Consider the following 17,612-nt stretch of genomic DNA (forward strand, 5'->3'; position numbering starts at 1 on the left):
GAAGCATTGTTTTGTGTGATAGCACTCTTCCAGTCTAGTGATCGATCGAGAGGCTTTGAATGAACTGAGACCACTTGACTGACGTGAGGGCCTCAATGAGCTTCTACAAAAGAGAGGAACTTAACGGAAAGAGAGAGAGAGAGAGAGAGAGAGAGAGCGAAAGAGGGAGTGAGAGAGTTGTATGAGTAGACGAGTAACTGAAGGCTACAAAGACACAGAGAAAGAGTGAGAGGCTGAGAGAAAGAGACGGAGAAGTAACAGAAGGAGAGAGAGAGAGCTGTGGGCTCATGAATGAAATGAGTTTCTGAATTAAATAAACTGGGTAAGAAGAAGGAAAGGGGGCGACATTAATAAATAAATAAATAAATGTTGTATGAGTAGGCCAAGTAACTGGAAGATACAAAGAGAGAGAGAGAGATAGTGTGTGTGTGTGAGAGAGAGAGAGGTCTGTATAAGTAGCCCAAGCTGAGTAATTCCAAGATACAAAGAAAGAGTGAAAGACTGAGAGGTGTATGGGCCTACTGAATGTCACAGAGTTATAAATAAGGGCTCTTCACAATCGCATCCCTTTTTCTACAGACACTTTTTACGGCTCTCTCGGCGTCATACCCTGCTGAGAGCCTCCAGTCCAGCTCCTTTCAGCAGCCATGCACTTTTTAAACACGACAAAACCCGAAGCACAGCCACCGTTACCACAATAGCTAGCTAGCTGTTTGAGTCCATCGGTATCCGTCTGGAAGTTGGGCTACACATTTATACTGATACTGAGGAAAAATCTCCGTGTTTTACTGTTTAAATAACTCAGATTCCACAACCAAGACACTTTCATAACTATACCTTCGAAAAGACAAGCCAGAGTAACGCGAACTGGAGCGTTTTCCCTCTTTTACGAATAAACCAGGATCTCTGGCTCTCTCCTGCCAAAGCAGAGTTTACACAAAATCAGAGACACATCGCCTTGAACCCTCGAGGTCAAGAAACTTTCAGCCCGTGGACCAATCAGAGCGCTCCGCTGGGTCCCTCTGTCGACCAATCAGGGGCCTCGACGCGCCGGAGGAAGCTACAACTCAACAACTGATAAAATGTTTTAGCGGCTAAGCGGCGGAGTCAAACCCAGCGACAGACGTGTCAACAAGAGCGAAGAGCGACAAAACTTCAGAGATTCCTCCAGCTAACAGCCTTCCGTCTAGCTTGGATAATATCTCACAACTCACTGGCGAGGATTTGCGTCTCAAGTTTGTGTATTTTTTTTTGTGTGCGTCGAAGTTGACTTTCTGGGGAAGTGACACTTTCTGGGGCGTCTTCAGGCTAGCCGGAGAGATAACACAGCGCTAGCCTGAGCAGCAAGTGGAGCGCTTACACACTGATCCTCCAGTTACAGTTCACGCTTTGTTCACGCGTTTTTTCAGTGTTTTTTTTGCGTGAGGAGAGTGAGAAACAGGAGTTATGGCCGCCTTAGCAGGGGGCATTCCCAGGATGATGCGCCCCACGCCACCCCAGAACTACCCGAGAGGAGGCTACTCTCTGGAAGGTAGGAGGGAGCAGTACTGCTGGCTTTGAACGGCTCAGTCCCAAACTGTACACCTTTCATTTAGACTAGCAGGTCTCTTATTAACGCCTCAGCAAACTCCCAGCTGCTGAACGAACATCCACAGCGAGTTTATGAGTCTATGAGACTGTCGAACTGGACACACGTTAGCACAGTAAAAGCTGATTCGACGGTGATAGAGCAGGTTGGCTGCGGTGTGTTTAGAGTCAGCAGCATCGCTAAGGGCCAAAACACGCTGCCTTTTTGTGACTGTCAGAATTGGGTTAGCTAATAATTTGAGCACCGGCGAAAAGCTTCATGTGATGTCCTGACACAGTGTTCTGAGTGTTTTATTGCTTTGGAGAAGTTTACAGTTGTCCTCTAAGATGAGTAAATATTCAGGACAGTACATAACGAAGCAACAGTTTTAACAGCCCGTTTTTACAAATTTTAATTAAGTCAGGGAAATAAATAGAAATGAATGAATGGAAGAAATGAAAGAAAACGGGTAACAGCAACAGGTTACAGTGCGATCCGTCATCTTATCTTAGGACACCGTTATGTGTCCTAATGGAATTTCCAAGCGTGTCATCGCTGTCACGCAAAAACATTGTATCTCCATTTTTCATTTTTCGCTTTTTAATGTAAGTTGAATCTATCAGTTATCGTAAATTGTTTCTAAATGTCATGATGAATAGACCTATAGAAATGATCTGAGCAGGAATTAAGCATTTTTACACGGACTTACATCGAAAGTGAAGATTTTTCTTCCTCCTGTAAAGTTGCCAATTTAGAGATTTTTACGTGACTGCGATGACATTAGTATTGGGGGTCCAAGCACGAAATGCGGAAACTTTGTGATTCTGTTATTATTATTATTTTTCTTTTTTAGTATTATTATAGATATTATTAATGTAGTTAATGTAATAATGATAATAATAATAACAACACAATTGTTTGTACTTTTGTTTAAACATTACATATTTACTTAACAGGTTGCTGCACAGTAGTTAGACTACAGTGCAGAGAAAACTACGTAATTGGTACGATACACTATATTAATAATATTTATATATACTAATAAGATGTATTTTTCCCACACAGTCTCCACGCCGTTAGGACAGGGTCGTGTGAACCAGCTCGGCGGCGTGTTCATCAACGGGCGCCCGCTGCCCAACCACATCCGCCACAAGATCGTGGAGATGGCACACCACGGCATCAGGCCCTGCGTCATCTCCCGCCAGCTGCGCGTGTCTCACGGCTGCGTCTCCAAGATATTGTGCCGCTATCAGGAGACCGGCTCCATCAGACCAGGAGCTATCGGGGGAAGCAAGCCCAAGGTACTGCGGCCCAGGGCAGAGCCAGGCCAGGTCTGAGCTGTGGAGGAGCACAGCTGAAGCTGTTTTCAGTCTCCCCCAAGTTCAGACCGCTGTCCTGCTGTAACGGTCAGGGTGCTGAAAGACTGCGAGTCACTGTTTAATTCACGTTCACAACAAAATGCCCAGTGCTGAATTAATGCCCCCAGTGCTGAATGAACACCTGCGGCGTCCGTTTAAGTCCAGCTGGGCATAAATGAATGCTGTGAGAGTTCATTCAGCACTGTAAGAGTTAGTTTAACACTGCATTCGTTAACTCAGCGCCGAGGATTTCTGAGGTGGAAGAAAACATCCATCAGCAGAAAATTGCCTGTCATGGTTTGCTTGTAACAGTGAATATATTTTCTTAAATCTTTTTTACACTAATACTCAATTTATTTATTTAGTTATATAATCACACTATTAATACATGTTTCTAAGCTTGAGGCTTAAGGCCTATCTGTCCATCTATCTACCTATCTGTCTATACATCTGTATATCTATCTATTTATCTATCTCTATCTGTCTATCTGTTGATATATTGATCTATTGAATTATTGCCTTATTATGTAATTTATTTTTAAATAATAACATTTAAATATAATACTTTTATACATTTTACATTATTTACCAAATAATGAAACTTCTTGTCTTAAGAATGTTGATAAAAAGTTAAGGAAAGTAAATGAAAGATTTGATTTTTTTAGTTTTTGGAAGTTTGCAGTTATTTATTGCTTATCCATCGCTCAAATAATGTATAATAATGTATTATTATAATAGCATATTTGTTAAAAATAAAGAAAGTGTATTTATTTATTATGTGTTAAAGAACTCTGCGTTTATTAATCTTTCGAATAGTTTGCATTATGACTCAAGCTTTTTAAAAACTCAAGTAAATTAATTCATTAGTTTTGGGGGACAAAATTAAAGTATATTATCGTTTGAATTTATTTATTCATCGTTTGAATTGTTGTCATTATTATTATTGTTGTTATTATTATTATTATTATTATTATTATTAATGTAATTTCTTAATTCTGAGGATGCATTTTTGGGAAGAGAATGTTAATTCTATCCTTTTAGGAACGGTTTCCCTCTTTTTCACAGTTTCTTCGCCCTGAAACTGACTTTTCCTTTCTGATGATTCCTCTCTACAGCAGAACTCCAGTCCGGACCTGGACAAGAAGATCGAGGAGTATAAGCGGGAGAACCCGGGCATGTTCAGCTGGGAGATCCGGGACAAGCTGCTGAAGGATGGAGTGTGTGACAGAAACACTGTGCCCTCAGGTAAAACACATTTCTTCTCTACAAGGTTCACTCGATTCCGTCCTTTGTTATGAACCTTAACTCAAACACATAAAACAAAAAAGATTATTTAATTATTAATTTTATTATGAAGTGATTCAGTCAGTATAATCTTTGATCAGGGCACAGTTTTGAACACGCATATTTAATAGTGTTTCTACAGAGAAATCCCACTCGGCTGACTTATTCCCAGGGGGGCTCAAAATTCCCTACCTGAGAATATAGGCTACTAGAGAAAATTCAACACGTGAAAAAAAACCCAGTAAAATCACTGAAGTTTTGAAAAGGCGTTGTATTAATATTATTGATTATTATTAATAATAACAATAATAATAATAATATTAATAATAATAACAATAATAATAATATAATAATAATTTAAAATGCAAGCTGGTCGAAATTGGTGACAAAGTCCCAGATGTTTCTCTTTAATGTATGGATTATGATTTTTGTTTTTTACAGTAAGCTCCATCAGCCGCATAATGCGCTGTAAATTTGGCGCGAACGGTGAGGACGAGGAGGACGACGATGAGATCGAAAAGAGGGAGATGGAAGAAAACGAGAGGAGAGCGAAACACAGCATAGATGGAATTCTGGGAGACAGATGTGAGTTATACTGAACTTCCCTCTGTCTTTGTGCAGAACCAGAGTCCTGCTGGTGCAAACGCAGTGCTGTGCTCTGACTGTTCATGCTAATGCAACAAGTGGCCTCAGTTTACTGTATATCTAAAGCGCTGCTGCAAACAGCGGTTATTAGCAGTGGTTTAGTGGGGTAGCATTTTACTAGTTGAGCTGAAGTCGTACTGGGATTCTTAGAGAAAGAGTGAATGCAGCTTCAGACCCTGTAGAGTGGAAGAGGCGGCGGAAGCCCCCAGTTTAACACGTGCTCCTGTATCCTGAGTGTGACTGGCCTGAACACACTGTATGGAGAACTCGGGCTACTGGTCGCTGCTAGAGTGCAGGCTGCAGGTCACCATTGCGGCTTGTGTAAGTGTGTGTGTGTGTGTGTGTGTGTGTGTGAGATAGAAAGAGAGAGAGAGAGAGAGAGAGAGGGCGAGCGCGCGCGAATGCGCTCAACCAAACACTAACCAAACATTTGTCCAGCAATGGCTCGCGCTAAAAGCGGCTCACAATCGCGCGACTCGCGGATGAACTTGGGAGACAAAAGCGCGCGAGTCCATGACGCACAAAAGAGCCTCGCGCTGCAGTGGCTCCGCGCGAGAGAAAGGGGACAGAAAACGGGGCAACAAAAGGCGTGCAGAAGAACATTATGGACGACCAATGAGAGATGAATTATTCAAGAAAAAGAGCGGCTTTAGAGAAGCATTTTCATCTGCGAAATATCTCCATGGAGACTTTACTAAAAGCTAAAAACGCCATTCACAACCCAGAGGCACAATAAAGTCAGCGAGAGCGCGCAGGGCTAACCCGACACCAGCTCACAGCTCGAGCTAACACTTGTTGATAAACAGACCTGTTGAAGACTGCTGAGGGTCGCTGTACCTTTATTAGCAGGTTTAGGACAGGGAAACAAACGAGTACTATGAAAACGGATGCACAAAGAATAGGTAGATCACATGAGCACAAGTGTATTTTGGGTTATTTGTTCTGAATATATTTGATGCGACTCACCCCATATTTTAGTACAGTGTGTCATTTCTGACTCATAATTATCTTATTTCATTTTATACATGGAGACTCTTAAGATCAAGGTATCAGATAGGAGACTCTCTAAGAACCATTATTGTTTTTATTATTTTAATGTAATTGTATTATTATTTATTTTACAGTAAAACTAGAAAATAATGATGCATATATAGCAAATGCCCAAAATATTATATAGTGCATGTCCTATATTTGGCACACACTGTCCCATAATACCTAGCGCACGTCTTAAAATACTCAGTGTTTCATAATGTCTAAAGTATGGTATGTGGGAAATAAATAAATAATAAAATAAATATTAAATAAACTTACCAAATTAGTCTTTCACACTAAATGTTTGTTTGAAACCTTTAAGCACTTAATAGGGCACCTTCAGAGGAGTGACATCAATAACTTCCTCAGTGTTTGAACTCTGTAATAGAGTTTCTTTAAAAAATTCCCTCAGTGACATTTAAATGCCTGAAATGCAGCAGGGTAACTGTAGGGAAGACTTGTTCCCCCAGACCGAAAAATAACGTGGATTCAAGCAACATGGGACAGAGCACTGGCTGCAATGGAAATGTGTGTCAGGTATGATGGGACAATGCGTTAGGTAATACGGGCTATTAGGTCATGTATTATGGGGACATTATGTTAGGTTTTATAGGACAGTTCCATTACAGCTAGTGCTCTGTCTCATGTTGCCTGAATACAGCATAGTAAAATAGGGAAGAGTTTTTTTCCCCTACTGAAAAATAATGTGGATTCAAGAAACATGAGACAGAGTACTAGCTGCAGTGGAACTGTATGTTAGGTATTATGGGGACATTAGGTTAGGTTTTATAGGAAAGTCTATTCAGTTTTATAAGACAGTTTGTTACGTCAGTCTGTTAGGCAGTATGACACTGTATTGTGTATTATAGGACAGTCAATTAGGCAAGATGAGATAGTTTAATAGGTATTATTAGACAGTGGTAATGTGAGACAGTCTTAATCACTTTTAAAATGTACAGTTAAACTCCTATAAAGTAGTTTGAGTATAGTTCTAAAAATAAAATCTCCAGCATTCTTCATTTACCTACTATTATTCTACATGTTCTTTACCTGGCCCATACCTGCCACAATTGCTTGTCAGCAATGTCAGCATTTTTACAAATTTTAGCCATTTCTTGTTCCCAACCAGTAGCTAAAACACCCCCATCACACAATGCCACCAGTGCTAGGAGGGTGAAATCTAACATGCATCTTCTCCAGTCGTCTATTAGTCCACTATTGGACGGTTGAACATGCTTGGAGGAGAACACTAGCTGCCTGTTCTGTTACATCAGCTAACAGAGGCCCGCACCGATTAGCATAGAGAGAGTGAGGGCTATCCTATCCACCCATTTGTGTTCTCTGGACTGTGGAATTACTGGGAATCCAACCAGAGATCTCATGGTGATAGGGCTAACACTTAGGAACCCCAATAATTTTAAATCATTATCATCATAAAGAACAGAAATCTGTTACCTCAAAACAGTGAAAGTCGATTATAACAGACATTAAAAGTGGTTCTTCTGTGTCATCGCTCAAAAGAACAGCTGTGGCACCTTTATTTTTAAGTGTGTTTCCTGTTGCTCATTTGGAATGAAAAACACTGGTCAGCATTAGCTGAACTTGGAATTAACTAGAGTGTGTTAGAGTATTCCCTGTCACTTGAATCCACCCTGTGTTTAAAAACTGAAACTGATCCAGGGCTTGAGTTGTTCTAACCTCCAACTTCTCAAACTCTCGAGTTTGCTCTGGCCGTCAGGTCGCGCTGAAGCAGCCCACGTTACCCTGAGCCATGACGAAGAAAAACCCTGTAGTAGATTAAACTGAGCCCTTTATTCGCCCGCGCTTTCATCTCACCCCCCCTAAACCCGCCCCCTTCCTCCCCGCCTAGGGCGCTCTCTCTTCTCTCTCTTTTCACAATTAGTTTAACAACCCACCTTCGATATGTTCTCCTTTTCGGATACAGAGCTGATAGGAGCTCGCGAGAGGGCCGATGGGGTGTTTCCAGGCTGGGAACACACACTCCTGGTGCTCTGATCCTCTGGAGAATAGAGCTATAGAGCGGTGAAACCAGGCGCAAAGCTGTTTGCTCTTAGATACAAAGGTGGAGGATGTTGTTGCTCGTTGATTGATGTTGTTTGTTGATGGTTATTGTGATGCTGACTACTTAATTAGTATGCAGTAAACAACTCTGTAAGGGCATTAATAGTCTAAGTGCAAGTCTTACATTTTTATGGAGTTCAATTCTGAAGCGTTTACTGCATTATATCATAGTATGCTGAGTTTTATTTGAATAAAAATAGCAAAGTAGTGCAGGCCATTTATAGAATGGGTCATTTCTGTGGGATTTAAGTACTTTCAAATAATAATTCTTAAATGTATTTTGGAGATTAATGTCATTGTGTTTTGTGTGTTCAGCACCTGGACTGCTTTAGTGTTGCTCAAACATCTCCCTTTCAGAGAATTCAGTACTTCAAGAGTTTTTTTCTTGTATCATTTGACTTCCTACAGAGTCACAGCTTCACTAAATTACCATCACTTTCAAGCTGTATCATTTTACTTTAGACCAGAAGGATCCCAAAAAGAAATGAACAGCATCTTAAAAACGTCAGTTCCAGTGCTAAAATATGGACATGCTGAATTCAGCTGCAGTTCTGTAGGTAACTCAGTCCTTCAGCAGTCTCTTGCTCAGGTTTTACTCTTATTTAAAGGTCTTTCTTACACACTTTTACTGTAGGATGGCTTAAGGCTACTCTCCTCCCCTCCGAATAGTAATAGGCGCAACAGTTGTACGAATATGAATAGAAAATGAAAGTTTCATTGTATGTATTTATCCGACTGACTGACAAACAAACAATTGACTCAGCCTTTTGTCCACATGCAAATGTGAGCACATCATAAAAAGTCGAGCGCTCTTCCACTGTGTCCTGATCTCTATTGACACACTGTAAAGTCCCCCCACCACCTCCACCACCCCTTTTTTTTGTCTTTTCAGTTTATTTACTGCTGCTTGACTTCGGCAGTATTTCACTCTGCTGTCTCTTTCCGTCAGCCTTCTGGTCGCTTCTTCTTCTTCCCTTTTACAGCGCTCAATTAAAATCTGAAAAGGGTGTTTTCCGTATCAAGAGGGAGTGTTTCTGACCAAATATTGATTAAGTAGGTGTTTGCTGAGTCTATAGTTGTCGGTAAGAAGGCCTTGTTGGCCCCCGGGGCCCCCGCTCCTCAAAACCTATTGTTGGGCCTCTTTAAGTGCTGAGATCAAAGCGAGCGCCCACAGATTTATTTGTCTGGGAAAAGCCGGGGCAGCGGGCTAGCAGACTGAGGTTAGCAGAGCGTTGCCGGACAGTACTGTAGCAGAGCGAAAGTTTCATTCGGAGGGAGCTTTCGAGGGCAGTGGATACTGGTTGATTGTTTGCATTGTTCGTGAGGAGATACATGCGTTTTGGGGGTCCTTGAGTTTGGGAAAGTGTATTAGCAGGTTTATACGTATGCTAGCAGCATAACTGTTGCATTTTGCATCTCTGTTTAAGTGATAATTAACTGTGGGAAAGTGTTAGTGGACCCACACCTAAATTCCTCACTATTACATATATATTTTTATTATACAGTATAATTACAAAATAATTAGTTAAGTAATATGTTACTAGAGCTACTATTACTGTTAGGCCTTAAAATAGGCTTAAAATAAATAACTAAATAAGAAGGTTTTTGTTGCATGATTTTATTTATTTATTTATTTTTTAGATTGAACCAGTATTTTTTTTACTTTTTTTAAGCACCTGCGGTGCTTTTAGCAAGACCTAAGGCACAAGGAGAGTTTTAAAATTACTGCAAGACTCTTCGCTTCCCTCACCGGCAGGGTTGTGATGTGTAAATCAATAAAAATCTTTTTCACAAAAGAGGAGCTCGCATGAGTGCATCCGCTCTTTCCTCTTATACTATTAACTTTGGGAAAAGGGACAATCCTCGAGCCTCATTTAGCTAATTAAAAGTAACTAAAGTCATCAAAGAGCACTGGCCCCCGCTCTCTCAGACTTTCATTTATGGCAGGCAAGAAAAGAAAACTCAGAAATACAAACAGTCAAAGGGATCAAGTTTTTTTTTTCTTTTTTTCCTCTGTCTTTTTTTTTTTTTTTGAAAGGGAGTCCCGCGGAGGCCAATTGAATAAGCTTAGTGCTTTCAGACGTGCCATGGTGAACGCAGTCAACATGTAATAATTAGTTTCATTGAGGAGCATTCCAACAATCTGCTGCCATTCTCCCAGGGCCATTGTCCCTCGCGCAGGCCAATAGCCAGGAAGACAGAGAGAATCAACTGCTAACAAAACATGAAAGATTTAGCTGCCTTTGTCCAGGAAAGCGAGGAGGACTTTGTTTGTGTAAATAAAGCGGGGGGAGCTGGCTCGCCACTATTCTGGCAAGAAGCTGACTCAATAGCGAGAGAGAGAGAGAGAGAGAGAGAGACTCGGAGAGAATAAGAGAGAGAGAGAGATGAATAAAAAAGACAGCAAAAAGACAGAGTAATACAGAGAGGTATTGTTGCAGGGCTGGAAATGGAGCGTCTGTGGCAAATATCTACAAATTGAGAAAGCTAAAAATATCTAATGAAATATTTTCTTGTATATATATATATATATATATATATATATATACACAGTTTTTCTTATTGTTTATTGAGCCTTTCTCACTTCTTTGCACTGCTTTGTCTGGCACTGTTCTATTCTAAGTCTATTTGTAAATGCTTCATGCTTTTTTAGAGGCCTTTTTTGTGGTGTGCACAAAAAGAAGAGAGAGGGCAGAAAGAAAGAGAGAGAGAGAGAGAAGGAGGACTGTCTCCGTTATCAATAAACAAGGGGCCTACTCTTCTTTCTGGAATGCTTTTCCCAGTCATGACTCTGAAGCCCTGCAGGCAAAGGGATGCAGCAGTAAGCTGGCCTCTCTTCACCCCACTGTCCTCTCACTCCTCTCCATCTCTCCAATCTGCGCGTGGAATCTTCTGTACGTCAGAGTAGAGCGAAGCTGACATGCAGAGTCTTTTCCATGTATCGTAAGGAGGGTTGCACGACTGTGCTGGAATTGAACGTGATTGAACATGACGTTACTGCCCAGGCGTTTTTGCGTAACCCTGTGTTATGCTGTTACGGCCTTGGCGGAGGACTGTTCTGATCATTCGGAAAAACCTTCAAGTTTGACACTTTAAACTGTCAGGCATCACAACTGGGACCACGCTTTAGGTGCTTACTATCATAATTGCATAACGTATAGCAGTAATAACGTTTCAAAGTTACTGAATAATAATGTCCGTAATTAATCAAAAACCTGCAGTGATTCAGTATCATTGTTTTGTTTGGAAGTGAGGTTACCTGAACTGAGGTTATGGCAGTAATACATTTGCAGTTATGATCCTATAACATAATTCTGCTCTACTATTCTGCTTCTATTGAGTTTCTGTTTTTCAGTTCATTCAGATTTTTCCGTATTTTTGTTACTTCAAAACACCTCTGTTTCTCTTTACGTTCTCTAAGAAATTGCTACTTTTGTGCATCAAGTTTTAAGCCTTTAGGCAAAACACACTCACACACACACACACATACACACGCACATATACACACACCCCAAGCTAGCTAGCTTATCTGCAAATGAATGCTCGACGCTATGCTTCATTGCTTCTTCTTTCTCTTGTGGCACCAGCATTGTGATCCTCCGATATTAATTCAAAGGACAATTAATGAATGCAGGGCATCTTTGAAGTGGGGGTTTGGGGTTGTGCCCGGGTCCGGCCCCCGAGAGCTGATGGACTCTACTCTTTCACTCCACTCCGCTCAAAGACAGTTTGAAGTGGCTGAAAGAGAAAGTGAGCAATGGAAGGTCAAGGAGAATAGGCGCTCCTCTCCCAATAGAGCTCTCTCTCACTCTCTCTCTGGAAGTATTAGTGCGAGCAGCGGATGAAAAGGAGGAGAGAGGAGAGGTCGAAGGGGCGGGGGCCAGCCTATAAACACACACAATACGATGGTTAATTGAGAAAAGCTAGACAACGTTGTCAATCACTTAACTCGGGGAACTTCACTTCTCACTCCTTCAAGTGATTCTGGAACTTGGGAGAAGCTTAGAAAGAGGGAGTGAGAGACAGACGGACGAGGGGAGGGAGGGGGTGTACCTTTGTGAAATGTAGCGAAAGTTGAAAAAGCAACAGATTCGATCGTTTCAAAAGATGTTTGCTCAGATATAGCAGAGGTGGACTGGTAGGCAAACTGGAAGAAGGTTCCATAAAATCTAGCAACCAGTTTCTGATTTGATTAATACACTGTTGGGTTTGGATTATTGACCAGAAAAGTGTTTAATTTGGTCCGTCTGTTGATGTACAAACATTTATTTTATGTTTTAAAAGTGTTGTTTGTTGTATTTCTGTACTTGGTTGTTTATTTTTTGTCAAAAACAACTAAAAGCTTTTAAAACCTGGTGCACTGCTTAAACTGAAACCTTTTGAGAATTCACAGTTCAGACACCAATAATAGACTTAGTGTTTATGATTATGGTAAAATATGGTAAAATAACAACATAATTCTGTGATTAAAAAACATATAAAGCCACATATAAAAGTAATGCACACTTGGACACTTAGGCACATATTCATTAAGTGGTTTTGTCAGTCACCTGTGTGGTGTCTTAAAAAGTTAATTTATATATATATATATATATATATATATATATATATATATATATATATATATATATATATATATATGCTCTGTAGTTAAGATGTTGTTTTTTTTTCCTAGTTTCTGTTTTGAATAAACATGTTTTTATTTGGACAGTGATGATATATACATACATTTTCTGCATGACAGAGACTATATATAGATAAACTTTGCATCTCCAAATTGGTGACTTTACAGAAGAAAGAAAATAGCCAAAGATTTATTCTATTTTGGCAATTTTTGAGTATTTTTATTGGTCCCTTCATAATAACATGTTGACACAGTGCAAAGAACAACTCCCATATACAAATGAAAAACTGCCAAACAACATATTACATATCATCAGTTATATTTTTATGGCAGTACAATAGTAAGCCACATTAACATTTAGTGATAAATGATTGAGAAAAAATTGAGCACAAATGTATGGCATAAAATGTTAACATTCCCTAACAGTACATACATTAATCAAGTTCACTTGAAAGCATTTGTACTGAAAGTAGTTCAGGTCACTTAATTAAATTACTACATAAAATTCCAAGGCCATTACAAATTGGAAATCGACTAAAATCTAAGCTCTTCCATTTATAATATATATGTGGAACCTGCTTTGGAATATGCTTACTTATCATATAAGGTCCACTGCTAAAAACCTCAGTCTGCTCGTAGGGTGTGTTAGAAGCCACTGTAGGGAGAAGGCAGTTTGCTATAGCCCTATACCCCAGAGCCGGTGAGCTGGTCCTGGGTCAGAGGGGAGCCCTGGGTCACTGCCTGAGCAAACTCCTTCTCTGCTGGAAGCGAGGGTTAAGCTAATGTTGCGGCTCTGAATGACAGGTAATGGGGCTCTGGGAATGAATGTTTTTGAAAAGAGTCACACAGGTTGTTGTGGGATGTTATGGCTTTTATTGGAATAACAGTTTTATAAAAATAACGGTTTGAATTTGATGAAAATGTTTAATAAAGATGATAGCAGATGAGGTTTCCTGTCTACAGAGAAAAGCTGTAGGATAAAAAGGAGCATGTTTTTCTTTGGGTGGACTTGGCTCGTGTGTGAGAGCTAGTGTGTAAGTGGGCTGAATGCAAAGGCATTGAGTTCAGTTTACTTAAACCATTTGCTTAACTTATTAATGTGTGTGTGTGTGTGTGTGTGTGTGTTGAGCTAATGAGTTAGTCAAATGATGAATGTGTGTATGTTGGCAGTTGTAATTTAGTTTATACACAAAATAAAAAAGTTATTTGAGGTCTTGGAAAAACCATTTTGGTTAGTTTGTAAAACGAAAGTTTTGCTGTAGATGGAAAAAAGTTGGAATTGATATGATTTAAATGTGATTTGCATTAAATCCCATGTAAATTATGTAAATTAAAAGTACAGTCTTTTTTATTAGTTCCAGTCAAGGTCTCTCTCTCTTTCTCTCTCTCTCTCGATGGCAGCTGGAGAGGTCGTCTCTTTAGCAAGCCGAGTGCCTCCCTGGTCCTCCCTCTTAACTAAATGCCAGCCCCAGATGGACTCATAATCAGTCTCTTAACCATTCTTCTCCCTGCATCTGCTGGCCCTCTATATACTCTTTAATACACTCCAGCAGTGGCACAGAGGACCGAGGGCCCAAAGGGCCAGCACTCCTCCACTGTGCAAATAAATGCTTCATTTGTCTCTTCTGCCTTTTGTTTCGTTAGCTTGAACACATGTCACTAGCTCAATTACCCCGCCATTTAACTGCCCCTCAGGAGGAGATGGCTCTCCCCCTACCAAGAGCTATAAACGGCCCAGATGGCTACTTTCTCCCTCTCTCTCTTTCTCTCTCTCTCTCTCTCTCTCTCTCTCTCTCTCTCTCTCTCTCTCTCTGTCGTGCTTTCTCTTTCCCTATGTCTCTCCCCCTTACTTTTCTCTGCCCCCCCCCAGTTTTATTTTTAGCGTTACTTTCACCAAGTTCTCCCACTGTTTTTCTCTTTTCTATGAATCCCTCTTTTTAGCCCCCCCACTAGTTTGGCATAATCTGCTGTGTCACTCAAACATCCTCATATTGGCTCACTTGCTACTAGTGTGGTTTACCCTCATTTCCGTAACGTATTTATAGAGAAATGTGACAACTGCTCTATGTGTATGTGTGTGAAACCGTTGAGTCTATACCGTTGTGTTGTACACAGACTTTTGGCTGGAATTTTGGTCTGAGGTGCTTGGGCCCCTTGGGTTGCCATCTTGCTGGCTGGTTGTTTGGATCAGTGTGGAATTCTCTCTGCCCCTGTTCTACATTCTTCTGTCTGCAGGTGGAACTCATTCAACAGGGTAGTCTCTCGCTCTTGGTCTCTCTCTCTCTCTCTCTCTGTTTCTCACTCTGAAGTAGAGCTGATAAATAGCAAGGCTGGTTTCAGGTCTGTGAGGCTTTTAACAGTGTTTGTCCTTTGTGTGCTCTGTGTTGTGTGTGTGTGTGTGTGTGTGTGTGTGTGTCTCTATGCACACTCCAGGAGCTACTGCTCTGAATACAAATGCCCTCTTAGAATAGGAGGCATGCACCTTGTGTCAGATTAATGAATAGCCTTGCACTGCAGCGGCGGGTGAAGCGTATTGTTATTATTGCCCCCACAAACACAGCATCTGCGGCTGCGGGCCCAATACCACTGTACAGTCAGAGTCTCCTACAAACAGGCATGAGTTTTAGTCTTCTCTGGCAGGACAGCTGCTTTGTTTAAAAGCCTCATTTCCTCCTCCATCCCAAAGTCAGGAGGGAAATGCCACTTGGTCCTTAACTGAGCTGTCAGTACTGGCTTGCTTTCGGTGCATGCGAAAGACAAAGAGTTTAAAAAATGAGAGAGAGCATACAGAGATGGATGAAGAGAGAGGGAGAGAGAGAGAGCAGGCGATGAGAAAGAGACTTCCACGGGATCTGTCTGGATCTGGAGAAGGCAGTGATGGAGGAGGTGTGAAGGGTGAATTCTTGGTTTTGTGAGTCGGCAGCAGCTCTGCTGGAAATCAGCTAGAACTTCCTCCTTCATGGAGAAGCCTCTTTCTCCAACCAAAGGCCACGAGAACACTAACTCTAGCACTATCTACATTGTCAACTCTATCCGCACCAACTGCATTGTCAACTCTATGCATAAATGCTATAGCAAAGCCAGTTTTAGTAACCAGCAGTTGAACTGGTTTAACTGTGCATTATTCAGTGCATCCCAGACTTTATGTTTTCACAGTTTCATTCATAGCTGCATTCTGTCTGCCTCAGTCCACACTGGAGAAGATTAAGATGCATCGTAATTACACATCGTAATTGTAGTTTGTGCTTTGGAAGCTTTTGGAAAAAAACACAACTATCACTGTACCACATTTGTGGACTGGATTCATACTGGAGTCTGTAGTTGCGGTGTGACAAACGCAGAGCGTAATGGAATTATATTATTATCCAATGAAACATGTAGGAGCACTGTGGGTTATAATTCGAGTGCAGTTATAGGCCTCTGGCCACCAGGATGAAACAGCGGCTGGCTGTAAGGAAACAGAGACTAAAGGAGATTACTGTCTAGTGTGTTTGTGTGGCAGCTAAAAGGAGCTAACTGTTGGGGAACAGAGTGGAGCAGTGTGTAGTGTTTCGTCTAAGGTAAATTGAGATAATGGATGAGGCCTGGCTCTACAGCTAACTGTAAGTTGAATCTCCATTCACACTAATTCCTTAGATGCCTTTAGACTCATTCAGGCCTCTCTTCCATCCACAGTTCAGTCTCGGCTCATTATTTGGCCTGGCTGTTAACAATTTCTGCCAAACTGATACATGATGGATGCAGACTCGGTTGAAAATGGAGGGCATAGTTACAGTTTTATACAGGTTTTAATGTGGAGATTATAAATTTTGCTTTCCACACAGATAGAACTCTTTGTATTGTTGAAAAAAAAGGCCATGTTAAAAAAGGTCACTTGTCGACTCACCTGTTAACATCAATCATGGATCTCCATACGCAAAAAGGTAGAACACAATCCCTGATTTGTGACCATTGTGAATTATTTTAGGCTACTTAGGATTGAGAACCATCTTCTCGCTCTTTTTCTCTTTCTGGCTCTCGTTCGCCCCTCAAACCTCTACCTCCACCGACTCCCCCTCCACCACCACCAACCTCACCACCACCACCACCACCCCACCCCACGTAAACCCCCTGGCGGCGGTGAAGGAAGGATCGGGGGCGGCCCCCCGCTGTTCCCCCGTGAAGCCCCCATTGGCCCCATGTCCTGCCCCCATTGTGCCCCCTCCCCCACCCCCTCCCGCCGGGCAGGTGACAGGGGCCTGAATGCCGGCCTGCCCGGCTCTGATGGATCCTACAGATGGAGCGTGGAAATCAGACTCCAAAGCCTTCAGCCACAGGCCTCTCCACATAGGCCAACAAAAGCCTTCCAAAATAACTCCCGAAGAAGGAGCGAGAGAGAGAGAGAGAGAGAGAAAGAGAGAGAGAAAGAGACGGAGAGAGGGAGAGAAAGAGAGAGGCAAAGGGAGACTTGAGGATGACAAAAGTAACAGTGTCATTCGCCATTAACCCAGAGCCTGTGATGGAGTGTTTTCACCATAGTTGCTGATAATAAAAACTCAGAGAAGAAAGAGACAGGAGAGAAAGGGAGGAGAAAAACACAAGTACTGCACTTCGAACTCTGTAGTTAACATACACACTCGCCCCCTCCTCCTTCTCTCTCTCTCTCACTGTTACTCTTTCACAATTCTTCCACTTTTCTACCCTATACTCCTATATCCATAAACTGCAGGCTTAATATTCAGTTACTAATCTCAAGTCTTATTATATCTCATGAGATATTTGGTACTTACTATGTCCTTGATATGCAGTGTAATTGAGGAATTGCAGTGTGGGCCAACATACAAGGCCCCTACAGTTTCAAGGGAAGCCTGAAGGTTAAAATATGTAAGACTCAGTATGGTGTAAATGTATAATACTGATCAAATATGTGGTATAAATCAAGCAAAGTGCTTAATTTATGATCAAAAATAGACAAAAATGGTTCCATTAACAGCCATGATTTTAAAGGCTTAAACGACCAGGAAAATGTATTCTTTACTAA

The 17,612-nt window shown here is 41.3% G+C and overlaps 1 protein-coding gene across 6 annotated transcripts in view; it reads left to right on the forward strand.

Moving 5' to 3' along the window:
• Positions 1 to 1,446: 1,446 nt before the first annotated feature.
• pax3a (paired box 3a) overlaps positions 1,447 to 17,612 on the forward strand; it is a 30,102-nt gene continuing 13,936 nt past the window's right edge. For 4 of the 6 annotated variants that reach the window (XM_072668388.1, XM_072668390.1, XM_072668391.1 and 1 more), the window contains exons 1-4: positions 1,447 to 1,531; positions 2,633 to 2,868; positions 4,041 to 4,170; positions 4,651 to 4,794. In XM_072668388.1, coding sequence (XP_072524489.1) covers positions 1,447 to 1,531; positions 2,633 to 2,868; positions 4,041 to 4,170; positions 4,651 to 4,794 — 595 coding nt within the window. The remainder of the gene's footprint in view (positions 1,532 to 2,632; positions 2,869 to 4,040; positions 4,171 to 4,650; positions 4,795 to 17,612) is intronic. The other 2 variants (XM_072668393.1, XM_072668394.1) reach the window with 1 other exon arrangement.

This window comes from Salminus brasiliensis, chromosome 23 (genome assembly GCF_030463535.1).
Source record: "Salminus brasiliensis chromosome 23, fSalBra1.hap2, whole genome shotgun sequence".
NCBI classification, from domain to species: domain Eukaryota; kingdom Metazoa; phylum Chordata; class Actinopteri; order Characiformes; family Bryconidae; genus Salminus; species Salminus brasiliensis.